At 47.1% G+C, this 16,102-nt stretch overlaps 1 protein-coding gene across 1 annotated transcript in view; it reads right to left on the bottom strand.

The window, feature by feature from the left end:
- LOC138492670 (catechol O-methyltransferase-like) overlaps positions 1–16,102 on the bottom strand; it is a 75,371-nt gene that overhangs the window by 13,495 nt on the left and 45,774 nt on the right. The window contains exons 3-4 of the mRNA XM_069619987.1: positions 5,919–6,112; positions 3,449–3,580 (exon numbers count right to left, since the gene is read on the bottom strand). Coding sequence (XP_069476088.1) covers positions 3,449–3,580; positions 5,919–6,112 — 326 coding nt within the window. The remainder of the gene's footprint in view (positions 1–3,448; positions 3,581–5,918; positions 6,113–16,102) is intronic.

Raw genomic sequence — 16,102 nt, 5'->3', positions numbered from 1 at the left:
CTCTTTCATGATGCTGCTATGGAGCTTCCCCAGTTTCCAGTAGCAGTCCTTTCTTTGTGTCAGACTTAGGCTCAGCACAACTCCTTTGGCTTTCTTCACCCCAGTGTCAGGCAATTCTGTATTCTTTCTTTAGGTGTTTACTCGTCTCCGTATCAGGCAGAAACTTAGGAGGATTCTGGTCAACTGATAAAGCCTTAGGGTGTTTCTGAGTGTTTCTGAGTGTAATGCAAAGAGAGTTCCTCATTGGAACGGGAATGCTTGTCCCCAGGAGGGGAGTCTCTCCCTGTGAGGACCCGCTTACTGCCACCCCAAGGGGGAATGTTGCATAGCAGGCTCACCTCCCTAGCCTCAAAAGGAAGGGCTCACTCCTGAGGAGAAGTAACTGAATCCCTCGATTCATCACAGTACTCTTGTTCAGAGAAGAAATGCCTAGCATTTTGGTGCTGGACTGCCCTTGTGGGTGAGACAAAGACTGATATGCAAATGGATATTTCTCCTCTGTGAAGGGTGCAGTGAGCTAAAACGTGGTCTTAGACCCACTGATTGGAACACATTCCATAGAACAGGTATTTGACCCATGTCTGTTCTCAGTCTCGGGAGGATAGCTTAGTGGCAACGTGCTCGCCTTGGAAGCAAGACGACACAGAGTAACACAGGTTAAATCCCCGGGTCTACTCTTAGAAACCTCTGGGTATTAAGCGTGTTATAAATAACCTATCATATCATATCAGTAGAGGGGCTCCCACACTCTTGCTGAAATTCACTCAAGGTTCCACTCACAGCATTTACTCAAGGCTCCATCATTCACAGTACACTCACAGCATTCACTGAAGCTTCCACTCAATCTTTCATCATTCACGTTGCACTTACAGCACTCACGCAATGCTCCACCATGTACAATGCACTCCCAGCATTCACTCAAGCCTCCATGATTCACAGTACAATCACAGCGTTCACTGAAGCTTTCACTCAAAGTTTCATCATTCACAGTGCACTCACAGCACTCACTCAAGGTTTCATCTTTCAAAGTGCACGTATAGCATTCAATCAGGTTTCCACTCAGAGCATTCACTCAAGGCTCCATCATTCACAGTGCACTCAATGGATTTGTTCAGGCTTCCACTCACAGTGCACTCGCAGCCTTTACTCAAGGTGTAATCACTACTATTAAGGTATTTATTGAGCTCGGACCTCGCTTCGGGAAGCAATGGAGTGCTTTACAATGATAAGAAGCATCGAAACAAGGGTACCTCCCCTCTTAGATCCCCACTCCCTTGTTTCTATGCTCCCTATGACTGCAAAGCGATAGTCAAATAACAAGCGGATCAGGTTATGGGAGTCCCTCCATGCCCCGACATTAAAAATCTCTGTTGTTTGTCTGGATGAAAATAATTTTACAATTGCTCCGAAATTGCAGATGCACAACCCCCAGTGGTTGGGGCTACAGTTACAGTAGTGAGGGCAAAGGTTACGTGCATACGATGAGTTGCATTAGAGATCTGGTGTCATTTGTTTGTGAGTTGGTGGGGGTGGAGTCTTAATTTTAACTTCCCACATATGAACTTTCTTGAGCTCAAGCTCTGCTGTTGAAACACAGAAGGGGGGTTTAGCTTTGAAACCCAGGAGGCTGTAAACTGGGAAAGATGGTCTACAAAAAATGTCCTTTAACTAATTTTGCATTGGTACCTTTATTTATTTATTTCATTTGTAAAGCGCACATACAACCTAGAGGCATTGAGGCACTGTTGCACGTACAAGTCAGGTACATGTGGGTGAAACACAATTAGTCAGACAGTAAGGTATAGGTGGACAGACAAGGAGCAATACGTGAGGTTACATTGGTTGCACAGTGAAGTGTTACATACATACAGGTCAGGCCGAGCATAACATGGTCGGGTGTCAAGGAGTAGTTGACTGGGTGGTCAGGGTGGGAGATTAGGAGAAGAGCTGGGTTTTGAGGGCTTTGCGAAAGACCCAGTAGGACTTCTCAGCCCCCGGAGAGGCGGGGAAAGTCATTCCAGAGTTTGGCAGCGCAGTAGGGGAAGTTAGAGCCTCCCGCTTTAGATCTTCTCACTTTTGGCACTAGCAGTCTGTCCAAGTAAGGGTTCCTGGTAGGTCTAAGGGAATGTGCTTTAGAAATTATTTGTGCGAGTCAAGGAGGCGCTGTTCTAGCGAGGTACTTGTGTGCAATGGACAAGGCTTTGAAGTGGATATTTCCCTTCATGGGCAGCCAGTGAGCTTCCCTTCCGGCATTGGTGATGTGTTCCCTTTTTGGGATGTTCAGGGCTGATCTCAAGGCATTATTTTGAATGATTTGCAGTTTTCTGATATTGCTAACGGAAATGCCTGTAAATAGGACGTTACAGCAGTCTAACTTTGATCCAATAACAGCCTGGGCAATGGTTGCGTAAGCTGCCGAGGATGCAATAGCGCTCACTTTTCTGGATAAAGTTAGAGAGGCATCAAGGTGGACACTATGTGTCTTTACTGTTTGTGAGACTGGAATCACACACTGGTCGATTTGAAAGAGGTGTACTGAGAATTCAGAGACTTACGGGCATAGGGAGAGCTGACAATTAGAATTTCAGTCTTGTCGCTGTTTAGACAAAGGTGGTTTTCTGCCATCCATGACTGGATTGTGGAGTAGATGTTGTTGAGAGTATTGGAATCTTCTAGGTAGTTAACGGAGAGGGCGATAAGGATTTGTGTGTCATCGACATAGTCGGTGTAGGCTATGCATAGGGGGTCTAAAATGTTGAATAGGGGCCTGTTGAAGATGTTGTAGAGGGTGGGGGTGATGCAGGAGCCTTGGGGGATACCACAGGTGATGGAGGAGGGAGAAGCATTGGCTGTGTCTGAGAAGACTCATGATTCTGCCTTCCAGAAAGGAGGTAACCCAGGCAATGACTGGCGGGGAGAAGTTGGCGTGGGTAGTGAGGTATTGGTAGAGGAGTTGGTGGTTGACCAGATCAAAAGCTGCAGATAGAGCTAGGAGCAGGATCAGGGCTCTGTTTCCTTTGTCCGTAATCTCGTCTAGCTGGTTCTTGAGGTCTAGAAGTGCAGAATCCTAGCCGTGTCCTGGGCGCAAACCGGATTGGCACATCCCTAGGATTTTGTTGTCCTCCAGGAATTGCTGAACCTGCAGGTAGTCTGCAAGATCTAAAATTTTAAGTAGGAGCGGGACTGTTGTAATCGGCCAGTAGTTGGTTGGTATGGTCCATGTGCTGAAGCTCCATGTTTGATTACAATTGATACGTCTGATTTTTTTTGTTTCACTTTTGTGCAAGTATTTGTGGGAAAGTATCACCCCACTATATAATAAATATATATGTACCAGCATATACGGTTCTGCAGGAGGTCGGCCAAGACCCAAAACCACAGGAACATGCACATGACACATGCATAATGCAATGAGAGACAACACTTACTAGAATAGTCTCCAGCTTACCTCCAGCAGCTTGGTGTCCGGGGCATATCCCTTGCCCCAGTGGTCAATAAACACAAAATCCAGCGTGTCCACCCCGTGCTCCTTCTTGAGTTTTGGGATTATCTCCTGGGATGCACCTTGAAGAACCTTGACCTGCAAAAATTGGAAAATGCAGTAATTCTTGAGGCAGTCCATACTGCCCTGCTCTACCCCCCTATACCTCTCGTGTCCCTCCAGCGGCCCTCACCCCTTCTACAGGAAACATTTAAGTAAGAGTATTGAAGAAACTTTCATTGGGACTAAGGACCAGGTCAGGTTGGACAATGCACTCAGCCATAAATAAAGTCATCAGTGATCACCGCAGTGGAAATATAGAAGTGAAATGAATCTTCTACTTGGAAAAGTATATTCAATAGAAAGACGGACGCTCCTCTCGATGGGGAATTACAAATATGTAAGAACTACAAGGATTAAAGCCTTCAGAGAGGTTGTATAAAACCCACCAGTTCTGATGCTGAAGCATCATTTTTGGTGAGGATTAAATTGGTGATCTCTAGGTCTTTAGCGCAGAATGAATTATCTCACCATAGACTAATGGGCATTTGTTGCTTTAATATAATAATAATCAAGCGTACTACAGATACACAAGGGCCTTTAACGAGGGTACCCGGTGCTGTTATCACACGTTCCAGCCTGTGGAATGGGTGATTATTGCTATTACCACACCAGGTTGCCAATCCGGCAACCTGCGGTGCTGATGGCAGTATCCTATGAATGAATTAACGGCACGCATCGCGGGGTCCCATTCATTCATACAAATTACTTTCTCAAGATGGCTGCCACAGGGCTCCCAGCGGAGCCCCTCTCCCATTTCCATGGTGGCCAAAAGAAGGAAGACAAAGCGGCAGCACGACTACCGCCACTGCCATCAGGTAAGTGGAGGTGGGGGGGACAGGAAATTGGACTTTAAGGGAACTGAGGGTGGAGGGAAGATGGCAGGGCAGGGGAAGCAGCCGTGAGGTTGCTTGGAAGGCAGGCTTGTATAGTGGGACTCAGCCCACGATCCAAGCAACCCGATTTGTTGCTCCCCCCGCCCTGGGTGCTAATGGACATTCGCTGCATTTAAGTAACAAATTACTCTGTCCTTTACAAGAGGTAACTGTTTTTATTAAATTGGACCTTTGTGGAGCATGTCGTTTCTTATGGATTTGGGGGACAGACCACTGAAGAACAACACTTAAAATTAAAACAGTGTGGTTAACCATATAACATCCAGTTTAGCGCAACACAAGCATTACAAAATTAATCCAACATTCCAAGGTTTCATTTATTTGCCTAAAGCTCCTCAGTTAGGCCTTCTTCCCTTTTTAATGTCTCAGTGGGGCGCTTATTCAGTTTACGAGCAGGGGTCAGTCACTTTAATGGAGACACCTCAGCTCCAGGCAGCACATACTGAACACGGGTTATTCTTGGGGGTCAATTGTTACCTCTTATTGATTGGGAGGGCCAGGGCATGAGAATGCTTCCTAGTATAAGTCATGCTCTTTATTCATTGGGTATTTATAATGCGCCTATACAGCAAATGGTGTTTCAAGGTGCAACGTGACAAAGGGGGAGGAGGGAACAGGGATGAAGAAAACAAAACCGGTCCTACCAAGCCTTGTGTCATACGGATCGTGCAAGTGCAGTAACAAGAAGTGTGGGGGAAGAGGGGACGGGGAATGCCGGTAAGAGCGGAATGCGCTAATGCGAAGGTGGGAAGAAGTGCAGGTTGGAGCAATGGCGAGCGCACAATAGCAGGGGGGCTAACGGTGACGGCCCATGGGTTAGGCGAGTGCTAAGAGGAGACCAGGTGGCCAAGTGCCAGGGGACTGCAGAGAGTGCGATGGAAAGAAGGTCCACGAGCAAAGCGCGAGGAACGGACTGGATGGGCTCAAGGGGTGCAGGCCCAGCCGGGGCAGGGGGAGGGAGCCCGGTAGGGCAAGTGCAAGTAAGGGGTGGGGGTCAGGGGAGACCAAGTGCAGGGGTAGACTGGTCGTGGAGGGGCTGGTGCCGTGTAAAGGTCTGAAGGGACCAGGCAGCCAGTCAAAAAGAGGAAGAGGGGGACATTAGCACGGTGGAGGGAAGGAGGAAGAGAAAAGGAGGGTCTTGAGAAGCTTCACCGCAATCTCATCTATGCCATTCTACCCACCATGCTTACTGGTATCCAGCACCGTGCCACTGCTTCACCTTTCTCTTCTCACAGATTGGAACTAGTCTGTTGGAAAATCAGGAGACCCTCTGGCGGGCTTCAACCTCTGCATGGTCTGGGACAAATGGGGCTTGCATCAGGGGTCAAGTCCGTGGGGAACTCATTAACATACCAATTGAATGTGGTGTCACCAGAAATTAGTATATCAAGGTGCCCTCTGAAAAAAAGGGGAGGGGGGACACCATCCACCCGCATGCTCCCTCGACTTGAGACGGACCTATCCTGCAGGTACGTACTTACTTTGTCCTGCACACCAGCAAAGTCGACCATCTGTTGGGCGATGGCAGCATGAGGCGGGCAGTTTTCAATGGTTAAAAGCTGGGCGCCAGACTTCAGGAGCCGTGAAACCCTTACTGCGGAATACCCACAGTACGTGCCCAGCTCCAGACAGGTGGAAGGGTTTGTCTCGGTCACAACCTTATCCACAATGGCACCTGAAAAACAAAGGAAGCATGTGAGGCCCGGACACCACCAATGCCCACTTGAATTAGCTGAAGTGCTCAGTGCCCTGGGCAGACAGTTTCTCTCTGTTCTTATTGGCTATTTTATAGGTCTGCAGTTTTCTTTTTCACAGTCCCAGGGCCTGAGATTTGCAGCCGGGGACCTTAAGAGCGTCTTTAGTACGAGAGTCTAAACACTCACAACCAAGAATATGGACTGTGGCACAGATTGGGAGTCACACATAAGGTAGCAGAATAATGGATGGGCAGGGCTTCCATGGCAGAGTAACAGATGGAAAACAGTATGATGGCCATGCCTTCTGATCTACGCAAAGCAATTTCAGCAAATGATGGGCAGGCATGGCATGCCATGTAACCGGTGAACCCATCTTCTGTGACCAACTAATGAATAGGTGGGCATTAGGTGCACATTAGCCATTGGCCAGGCATTCTGTAGCACAAGTCGCCTGTGGAAAAGTACTGCACACACAGCAGGCACCTGGGGCACTGGGCAATGTCACTTAGCCCAATTACTGTAATTTCTGAACGGGCATTAAGCATGCGGTTATTAATGCACAGGCAGTCAATGACAGAGGCCAAAAGGCAGGTATTCTGTAGCACAATACGTGATCAACAGGTCAACTACCGTGTAAGAAGATTCAATCCAGCACTACAGCCAAGTCAATGCCTAGCCTGGGATACTGAATGAAAAACCCTTATTGATATATCTTTATGTCCAGGTTCATATTCTGGATGGCAACCCCTGTATAACACCCCTCTCTTAGAATCCCCCTGACCCCACTGAGCCAAGAAGTAGATCTGTTTTGCAAGTTTAAAAGGTTTATTTGAAAAAAAATTAAACAGTACATATATATATCACACTTTTATAATGAATTAATAATTGCATATCACACTTAATCTGAGCAGTAATCAATAATGGATAGTCTGGCACTAGCACACTTCTTTATAAATCAATGATGAGTGGGTATAGGATGGATAAGATAGCAATACTTTTATGGTTTCAAAAAGATGCAATGTGGAATGAAAATGCAGTACAGAAAATAACTTGATAGGATTTCAGCAAAAGACAATGCAATCACTTTCTTGGACAATTCACCCCCCCCCTTTATGCAATGTAAGGAGATGAAGATGAGAGCAAACAGTTCTTAGGAATGCAATCAAATAGAATTCAGTTTGATTCCCCCCCATCAGCTTATACAAGCGATAGGAGTTTTGAAACACAGGCAAAATGCTTTGAATATGGTGACAATGCAGTGAGAAATATGCTGAAAATGCTTTTAATTCCCGTCAGGAGGTTCAGGGTGAGTGAAAGATACTTGGGATGAGCTCAGGCTCCCTTTAACAATGCTCTAGGAGTAACTAGCAGGTTAAACGAATTTTTGGCAAGGGAAAGCAAGGAAGCTGCTGTTTTCACACGTGGCTGGATTTTTAACCAAATCGCGAATCGCTGCAAAATTCGCGAAAGCGTGAATCGCGATTACGGCAAAAGTATAAGGAGAAGCAAGGCGGTTCTAGGTTCGTTGAAAAGCTAAGATTCTGAGCTTTCAGAGGAAAGTTGGACCAAGTTTCTAGCCCAAACGGTTCCAAAGATATGAACGATTTTGTAAAGGTCGTTTTTCGAATTAAAAGTAACTCAAATTGACAGGTGACAGCTTTTAAAAATGACAGGTGACAGCTATGCGGCTGCAGAATTGACAAGTGACAGTTAGGAGGCAGTTCTACTTAGATTAAATAGATTGAATTATATCACTGGAAACTAAGAGATTTGGTTTCACACCGTCCTAGCTGTACTCACAATGTATTTGGAAGGTCTAGGTCTCACGGATCGGGTCAAGATGGCTTCGGTTTCGCCCCGGACGGTCTCTGCGCACAGCGTCTGGTCTCTGCTCTGCTGGTCTGGTCTGACACTGCTCCTGGCCCGGCTCCTGGATCTCTGGGTACAGCATCTGTGCACAGCTCCAGGATCTTTCTGCACAGCTTTCTCTGGACACAGCGCTGATCTGCACGGCTCCTGGATGCTGCTACCGCTGTTAGGTTTGCTGGATGCTGAGGCATGCTGAGAAGAGTTCTCAGTTTGTGAGTTTAGGCCCTTGCTTTGAGTTCTGAATCAAGTTCTTTGGAGTTTTAAAATCTAAGTGTTGGATCTGGTATCTTCTGGATGTTGTGTGGTCCGGCAGAGCGCGTTGCAGCAACTGGATTTGAATGCCCCTACCTGTCCCAGCAGTCTCTTTTTATGTGTTTTGAAAATGGGTGTGTGCCTGGGCCTAGCAAAGCCTACCCCTCTCTACTTGTCATTGGCCCAATTCTCCCCTCTCCCATGATTGGGGAAGGAAATGTGAGTCAGAGTGTTGCTGTAGGTTTTATGGGTCAGAGGATCCTCCCCTGGTCAGTTTGCCCACAAATCTATATTTGATTCAAATACATATTGCACAGATACACAGTTGTTTAAAATTACATGCACCCATCACATATCACATGAGGTATACTCTGTTCAAACTCTGCTCTTCCTGGGGGCTTGCATTCAGAAATGGCAACATTTTGCACTTTGTAACTGGTTTTGCAATATCGGACATTTACCCAAATTTACACACATGTGCGCAAGGAGTATGGACATTAATTGATGAAGTGTCCGATTTTTAGCATGCAGACATTTGGAGTGAAACCCTATTTTCCGCTAGCAACCCCCCAGATCATACCACCAGGTCCTAAAACCTCTTAAAATGTGGGCAGAAAAATCACAAGAATTATGGTATCATTTAGCTAATTTTGACAAGTCCGCACCATGAGTTATACATCTTTCTTAAAATCATATTCTGGCCAACAGGGGTGTGTCTTCCCAGGTCACATGGTGGAGAAACCAGTCTATCCACTTTCTTTAAGCTCAGCCTGTCCTCAGAGGGGCTGCCCTTCCCCGTTTCTGCCAAGAGGAAGCCACTTTTACGACACCCCCAATATAACTTCTGCCTGAGTCAAGGAAGGGCTTTGTTCAAAAGGAAGCCATTTACGATCCCCCCCAATAAACCATCTGCCTGGGCCCAGGACAGGCCTTTGTTCAACTCCCTGCACTGCTCCACCCCTAATCTAATCACAGAGGTGACAACTCCTTTTGGCAAGGGGAAGTGTGGCTGAGCAGGTTTTAACTCCTGTGGGGGTAGATGTCAGGCAGAATTCAGTTTCATTAAGCCAGGTTTCAGCTAAATGTCACTTTTTGTCCCCCAGTTTAAGTATATTACGATTTTTACATACACATTAAATAATTACTTCCTTCAAGTCATTTCAGAGTATAGTTTTACATTGTATCCACCTCTTAGCAAGTCTTTCCTTGGTCTGGTTTTGTTTCATTTGTTCAGTTTTACACAAAGGTCTGGTGGTTTTAAAACGCCGGCTTTCTGATAGTGGTGAGTACTGGTAATGCAACCATTTTTGGGATTTAAGAAAATGAATTCCCCACTGTTCTAGGTTGCTTTTGGCAATCAGCATTGCCATTCCCAATGGTTTCAGGCTACTGTGTGGGTAGCCCAATGGTGGTTTTAGGCAGTGCCCTCCTGTGCACACAACCTAGGCAAAAATGGGTGGCAGCCTATTCTTCATGCATTCCCCAGTGCATTTTCTGGGAATTTCTGGCCATCATGATGTTTTCCATGCCAGTACTGCACAGTTTTCCTATTCTGGCGTACATGTGGGCTTTTTGGCCATCTTGGATTTTCTAAGCCCACAGCACCAAATGTTGCTCAAACGTGGGTCAGGACACCCAACAAAGCCCCCCCACGCGACTGCACTTTGAATTTGAGTCGATGGGGAGTCGGGTGCACAGAAGGTTATGACCCACGCACTGGTATGTCCGCATAATCTTCTTCCAATTCTGCAAATGGCACAGTTCAGCATCTTTTACTCCATCCGGTACTGATCGATCGGTTCTCCTCGCCGGTCCTGATGGGAATATTGGGCGGTACCCCGGGCCCCTTGGGTCTCTGCTCCCGGTCTCCAGGTCGTCCTCCCTGGCCAGTCTCCAGGTTTTCTTTCTCCTTCTTTCTCCTAGGACGACAAAGGAAAAGCGGCAATACCTATTCATGGACATTTCTCCCCCACCATTGATATAGTAGGGTGGCATATATATTTTAGAACTCAACAGATATGAACATGCACATTTTTTTAAATTAAGCGACAGGAACACAAACTTGAGAAACACAGAATTTGATAGGTTATATGTAGGATATTTTAGGGTTGGAATTGAATTACTCTGGAGCGGTACCCTCTGGGATTACAGAGGACTCCTCCAGTTGCTGCAAAGTGTGCCTGGGATGGCAACACTTCAACTGGTTGACGTGGACCCACTTGTCTTCCCCCTCTGCCCAACCGCCTTTGGGGATGCGGATCTTGTAGGCCACAGGGGAGATCTTGTCTGTAATCTCAAAGGGTCCCTTCCATGTAGGCAAATATTTGCGCTGTCTTGCCTGGTTTCTTTGGAAGTTGTATAAATAGACCCGGTCCCCCACCTGATATTCCTTCCGGGAAGTTTTGAGGTCATAGTGGATCTTCATACTCTCAGCTGATCTTTCTAGATTCCGCTGAGCATAGGCAAAAGCATGTTGAAGGTGTTTCCTTAAATTCTCCACATACTCATGAGTTGTGGAGGCATTTATCAACGTTTGCTCTTGGGTTCTGTAGAGCAAATGCTGGGGAAGCACCATCTTGCGTCCAGTCATCAACTCAAATGGTGACATTTTGGTTGCAGATGAAGGGGTAGATCTGATGGCCATTAGGACTAGAGGTAATCGGATATCCCAACTTGGCCCAGAATCTGCCACAAACTTCTTTAATACGCTCACAATGGTTCGGTTATATCTCTCTACTGCCCCAGAAGAAGCTGGCCGGTAAGCAATATGTAACTTCCTCTTGACCCCCAGTATCTCCCACATCTTTGTCATTACTTCACTGGTGAAGTGGCTACCCCTGTCTGACTCAATCCTTTGAGGTAGACCAAAACGGGAAAAGATGTGGTTAATCATCAGGGCAGCTGCAGTTTCTGCCTTGCAGTTTGGGGCTGGGAGACATTCCACCCACTTGGTAAACAAGCATGTAACGGTCAACATGTACTTGTTTCCTCTAGACGAGCGAATCACAGGGCCTACAAAGTCGATTTGCAAATCTGACCATGGCAGTGTCATTCCCCTCTTTTGGAGAGGTGCCCGGTGTGTGAGAGATGATGGCTGAAATTGTGCACACACAAGACACCCCTTCAAGTATTGGTCGAGGTCCTGCCCCATGTGTGGCCAGTATGCAACCTCTCTTAAGATTTCCAGTGTTGTGTGAAACCCCCTATGACCGGTGGTGGCCGCATCATGGGCGTGACTTAACATCAGGCTTCGGAATGAGGTAGGAACCACCCACTGATCGTGGCCAGCTTTGGATTTTCTTACCAGCAAACCGTCTTGGATTCGGAACATTTTTGGACATTTCATCAACACTCTTAGGTCCTCTTTCCCAATGTAATCGGTATCCGTCAGGGGAAAGTTCTCAGGGTCCTCAAGGTGTTGGTAAAACTTACCAATAATTGGATCCCCCTTCTGAGCTGTAATTAAATCAGCATCAGGGGTCTCCTTACTCCATTGTGCAGTTGAAAGATCATTGTGAGCATTTGTCTGGGACATAGTGATAGCAGTGACCTGGATTTCCCCCAACAGGGACTCTATTTCGATTAGATCCCCTTGGATGGCCCCGGTTTTGGCCAGCTGATCAGCTAAGTCATTTCCAGTTTTGTCTGGTCGCTCTACTTTGGAATGACCCTTGATCTTTTTCCAGTAGATGGTCATCCCATTCGATGTGACCAGATCATCAATGTTTTGGATTAACTTCCCATGTTTCAGGGGTTTGTTATTAGCGCATAACATGCCTCTGGTTTTCCAGTTGACCAGGTGCTCCACGAACCCGTTCCGTACATAATCTGAATCTGTGATTATGACCAGTTCGTGGAGTTGATGCTGGACAGCAGTGAGGGTTCTGGGAACTCCTTCACCCATGAATTCCCTACGCCAGCCACCAGTTCTTTCTCCCCGTCGTTGTCAACATGGTAAGAGCATCCATCCACATAGACAGTGGGCATTCCCTTACACTGGTCTTCTTCAAAGACTTTGTGTGGGGAATTAAGATATGCCTCCGTGTTGTCCTGGATTTTTAGACTTTTGTCCTCGAGACAGCTTTCTCCGGCACAATCATGCAAGTCAGCCAGACCTTGCGTGAGGGGACTCTTCTTGTTTTGGCCATATCTGACCTCCACAGGAAAGCCTTGCATTGACAGAATCCAGGAAGTAATTCGGGAATTACTCACATTTCCGGCCCGGATTCTGTCACTTTGGAGATATTGCAGAGGCTGGTGTGGAGACTCCACTATGATGTGTTCCCCATGGATAAACGGGCGGTAATTCTTCAATGCCCACACCGTTGCCAGGAGTGCCTTCTCACAATCGTTGAATTTTTCCTCCACAGAGGATAAAGTTTTGCTCGCATAGGAGATTACTTTATTGACCTTGTCATGCTTTTGGTATAATACTGCCGTCAAGCACGTATTAGAGAACCCTGTCTCCAGGAAGAACTCCTTGTTTCTGACAGGGTAAGCTAGGCAGGGTGCTTGTGAGAGGCTTCTTTTGAGTTGTCTTACTGCCTCGGCTTGTTCTGGACCCCATTCCCACTTGACCCCCCCCCCCCCCCCTTCAGGAGATGAATCAGGGGTCTGGTGATCTCTGCGTAGCCCTCAATGAACTTTCTGCTGTAATTAGTCAGTCCAAGGAGGCTCTTTAGTTCCCGCAGAGTTGTGGGGTCTTTCAGTTTCTGAAGTGCTTCCACTTTCTTTTCCTGTGGACAGAGACCCTGAGGAGTAATCTCATGCCCCAAGAAATTAACACGGGTTCTACACCACTGTGCTTTCTGAAAGGAAAGTTTTGCTCCGGCGGCCCTTAACTGGGTCAGAACATAACGGATCTCCGCTATGTGTTACTCCACAGATGACCTTTTGATGAGGACATCATCTACATAAGCCAGGTTACCCCTTGCACCCAGGTCAGGCATGGTCTTGTGTAGGGAAATGTTGAATTAATTGCCGGAGTTGAGGTATCCGAAGGGAGTCCGGGTCCATGTGTACTGCTGGCCCCCAAAAGGTAAAAGCCAGCTTGTATTGGCCCTCCCTACTGACAGGCACAGTCCAGTATCCATTGGTCAGGTCTATTGCAGTGAATACCTGTGACCCCTGGATCTGGGCCAGCCCTTGGTCAATGTAGGGCAGAGGCCATCGGGAAGTATGGACCCATTTGTTGAGCTCCCTGAGGTCGGCGCAGAGTCTCCACTGGCCGTTTGGCTTCAATATTCCCAGCACCGGATTATTGAAGGTGCTGTGTATTGGACGAATTATTCCCCGGGACTCAAGGTTCTTAATTATTTCAGTAAGGGACTCCATGGATGCGAGAGGCAAACGATATTGCTTCACAAACACTGGAGTCATTCCAGGGTCTGTGGGAATTGTTGTGGTGTGGATGTCGGTGCGACCACAGTCATATGAGTCTACCGCAAAGAGATCTTGGAAATCCAAGAAAACTTGTTTCAACTTTTGCTTCTGTTCCAGAGTCACACAGGCATCAGCTAGGTTGACTCTCTCTTCCACCATCTGCCTGAAGCCTGGAAAGACTTCTGGTTTGGCTATCTCAGCGGCCTCCTCCAGCTGGGTGGAGAGGTCCCTGGTCAGAGTGCTGATTTGGACTGGAGGCTTCAGGTGGGAAAGGCAGCCCTCATGGACCTGGAAAATCACCTCATCCCTCCTGAAGTCACAAGTCACATCTTCCTTAACATAAGGGCAAGAAGTGTACACCAAGAAGTCCCCCCCATGCCGGGTGAAATTCCTGTCTGGTGTTGTATTGTCCTCACTGTCACTGTCAAAACAGTCCTTGGGGATTGGTCCTAACAGTTCATTTCCTAAATCAATGGAGAAATGTCGGTCATCAACCGCCATTCCAATAATGGTGCCTGCGGCTAGAGTAATACTCTTTAAGTCGCTGTTATCCACCTCTATTGGAATGGTGTTATGTTCTATGTTGACTAATGGTGTTGGGTTTACCCCTAACCCTTGCTGTTGGAGAGAAGCGTTTAGATGTATGTAAGCATGAGGGTTTTTCAAATGTTGTCCTCTTTTAGCTTTCACTTCCAGGGAGAATTGTCGGGTCCTTTCTGGGATGGTGACTTCCTCTTTAATCTGAATTTCAACTGCATAAGGTAGCAATTGAGCTGACCTAAATGCTTTTTCTGGATCATCAAAGCCCATGGGATTATCCGCTAATCGGGACCAAGCTTTGAAGTTCATTAGGTCCAAACTAATGGCAAAGCGATTGAGAATGTCACTGCCTAAGTAAAAGGCGGCGGTGGCGTCTCGCACAACCCAACAATTATGGACTATGCTCTTGTTGCCAATGGAGATTTTGAGCATACACCTGCTTGGCAGGAGATGTTTGGAATTAGGTGCTTCCAGGTCTATTTCCCATTCGTCTATCAGTTTGACTGTGGGAATGGCTGGATCTTTTGGGAGTTGGCGGAACATGGCTTCGCTGATGAAGCTCTTACCGTTGTTCACACACACTCGAACGAGAACAGAGTCCTTCCCATCATTTAACTGAACAGGGATGAACAACTGCTCTCCAATTTGCTGAATATCAGCCAGGCTCTGAGCTGATTTCACATCTTTCTGGACTATAGGAGTGGGAGTTTATGATTGTGGATTGGTGAAGAATTTCAGAGTGTTTCCTTCCAGTGTGGAATACCACCTTAAACTGGAAGGAAGGTTGATTTTCAGAAATAGAGAGGACCCCCCCATCACCAGTCTGTTGTCCTACTGCTATTACTGTCACGTCTGGAGTTTGGTTGTTCTGGAAGCGAAATTCTACTTGGTCAGATTTTTGTTCAACCATGTGGCAGGTGCCGTTTAAACTAACATGGTTGACACTCTGTTTTAATTTTATTGGTCGGCTAGTCTGGGTCCAGAGGACTTTGTTTACACAATCTATTAGGGGTGACAACCTTCTCAGGAGTAAACAAGGGCCCTCTGGAGTCACTACTATGACCGGGTGTTTCACCTTGTGTCGCCCAATTTTAATGTCCAAGTCTGCAGTCCCCTCAACGGGAATTTCCTTCCTGTCAAAGTTCTGCACTTGTCCAGGAAGAGAGGTGAGAGGAATTTGGTAATTCTCCCCCCTTCCTGCATTTAGTTCCTCAAAGGCCCTTTTGGACAGAAGGGTAGCTTGGGATCCAGTGTCCACCAGTGCCAAAATTGTACCCTGCCCCTGTACTTGTACCGGGGCATAGTATCTTCCCTCCTTCTCCTCAAGGGGGCACAGATAATGCACATTTTTGGACAACTGGTGGGCTAACTTTCTGGTTTTGGACATTGCTAGAGAAGAGATTTGGGCAGAATTCTGTGGAGAGTCTTGGGAATCTGAAGGAAAAAGTTGGCAACTGGAGATCAGAGCCATTGTGGGTTCCCCTGGTTCCGTTTCCAGGCCGCCCCCCCCTTTTTGGAGGCAATCACCAGGATGGGTTTGAACCAGGGGATTTTGGTATTGTGGGTTCTGGGATGAGATGATGGGCGGCGGTAGCCCAGTCTCCATATCTCCCCAGTCTGGATTGGAATCCCTTGGGACCCATTTTTCTTTGGGAGGAGTTCCCCCATCTCTGAAGGAGAAGATCCTTTTCCCGGGATCTTCTGAGGATCCCTCTCCCTCAAAATGGAAGATCTGTACCTCCTCCACAAAGTGGGTCTGTTTGGGTCCTTTGTTTCTCCTACCCCCCTCTGCTCCTTGGGAGGCAGGCTTTCAGGGGTAGGAGATTTTGTTTCCGGTTCCTGGTTTTCCAGGGGTTGTTTACAAGTTGGGAAGGAAGCTTCCTCCAAGGCTTTACACCCCCCTTCCCCTTGTGCCTCCTCCCTGG

Source organism: Ambystoma mexicanum, chromosome 10 (genome assembly GCF_040938575.1).
Source record: "Ambystoma mexicanum isolate Mex_15411 chromosome 10, UKY_AmexF1_1, whole genome shotgun sequence".
Taxonomy (NCBI): domain Eukaryota; kingdom Metazoa; phylum Chordata; class Amphibia; order Caudata; family Ambystomatidae; genus Ambystoma; species Ambystoma mexicanum.
This window is presented reverse-complemented; position numbering and strand designations above follow the sequence as displayed.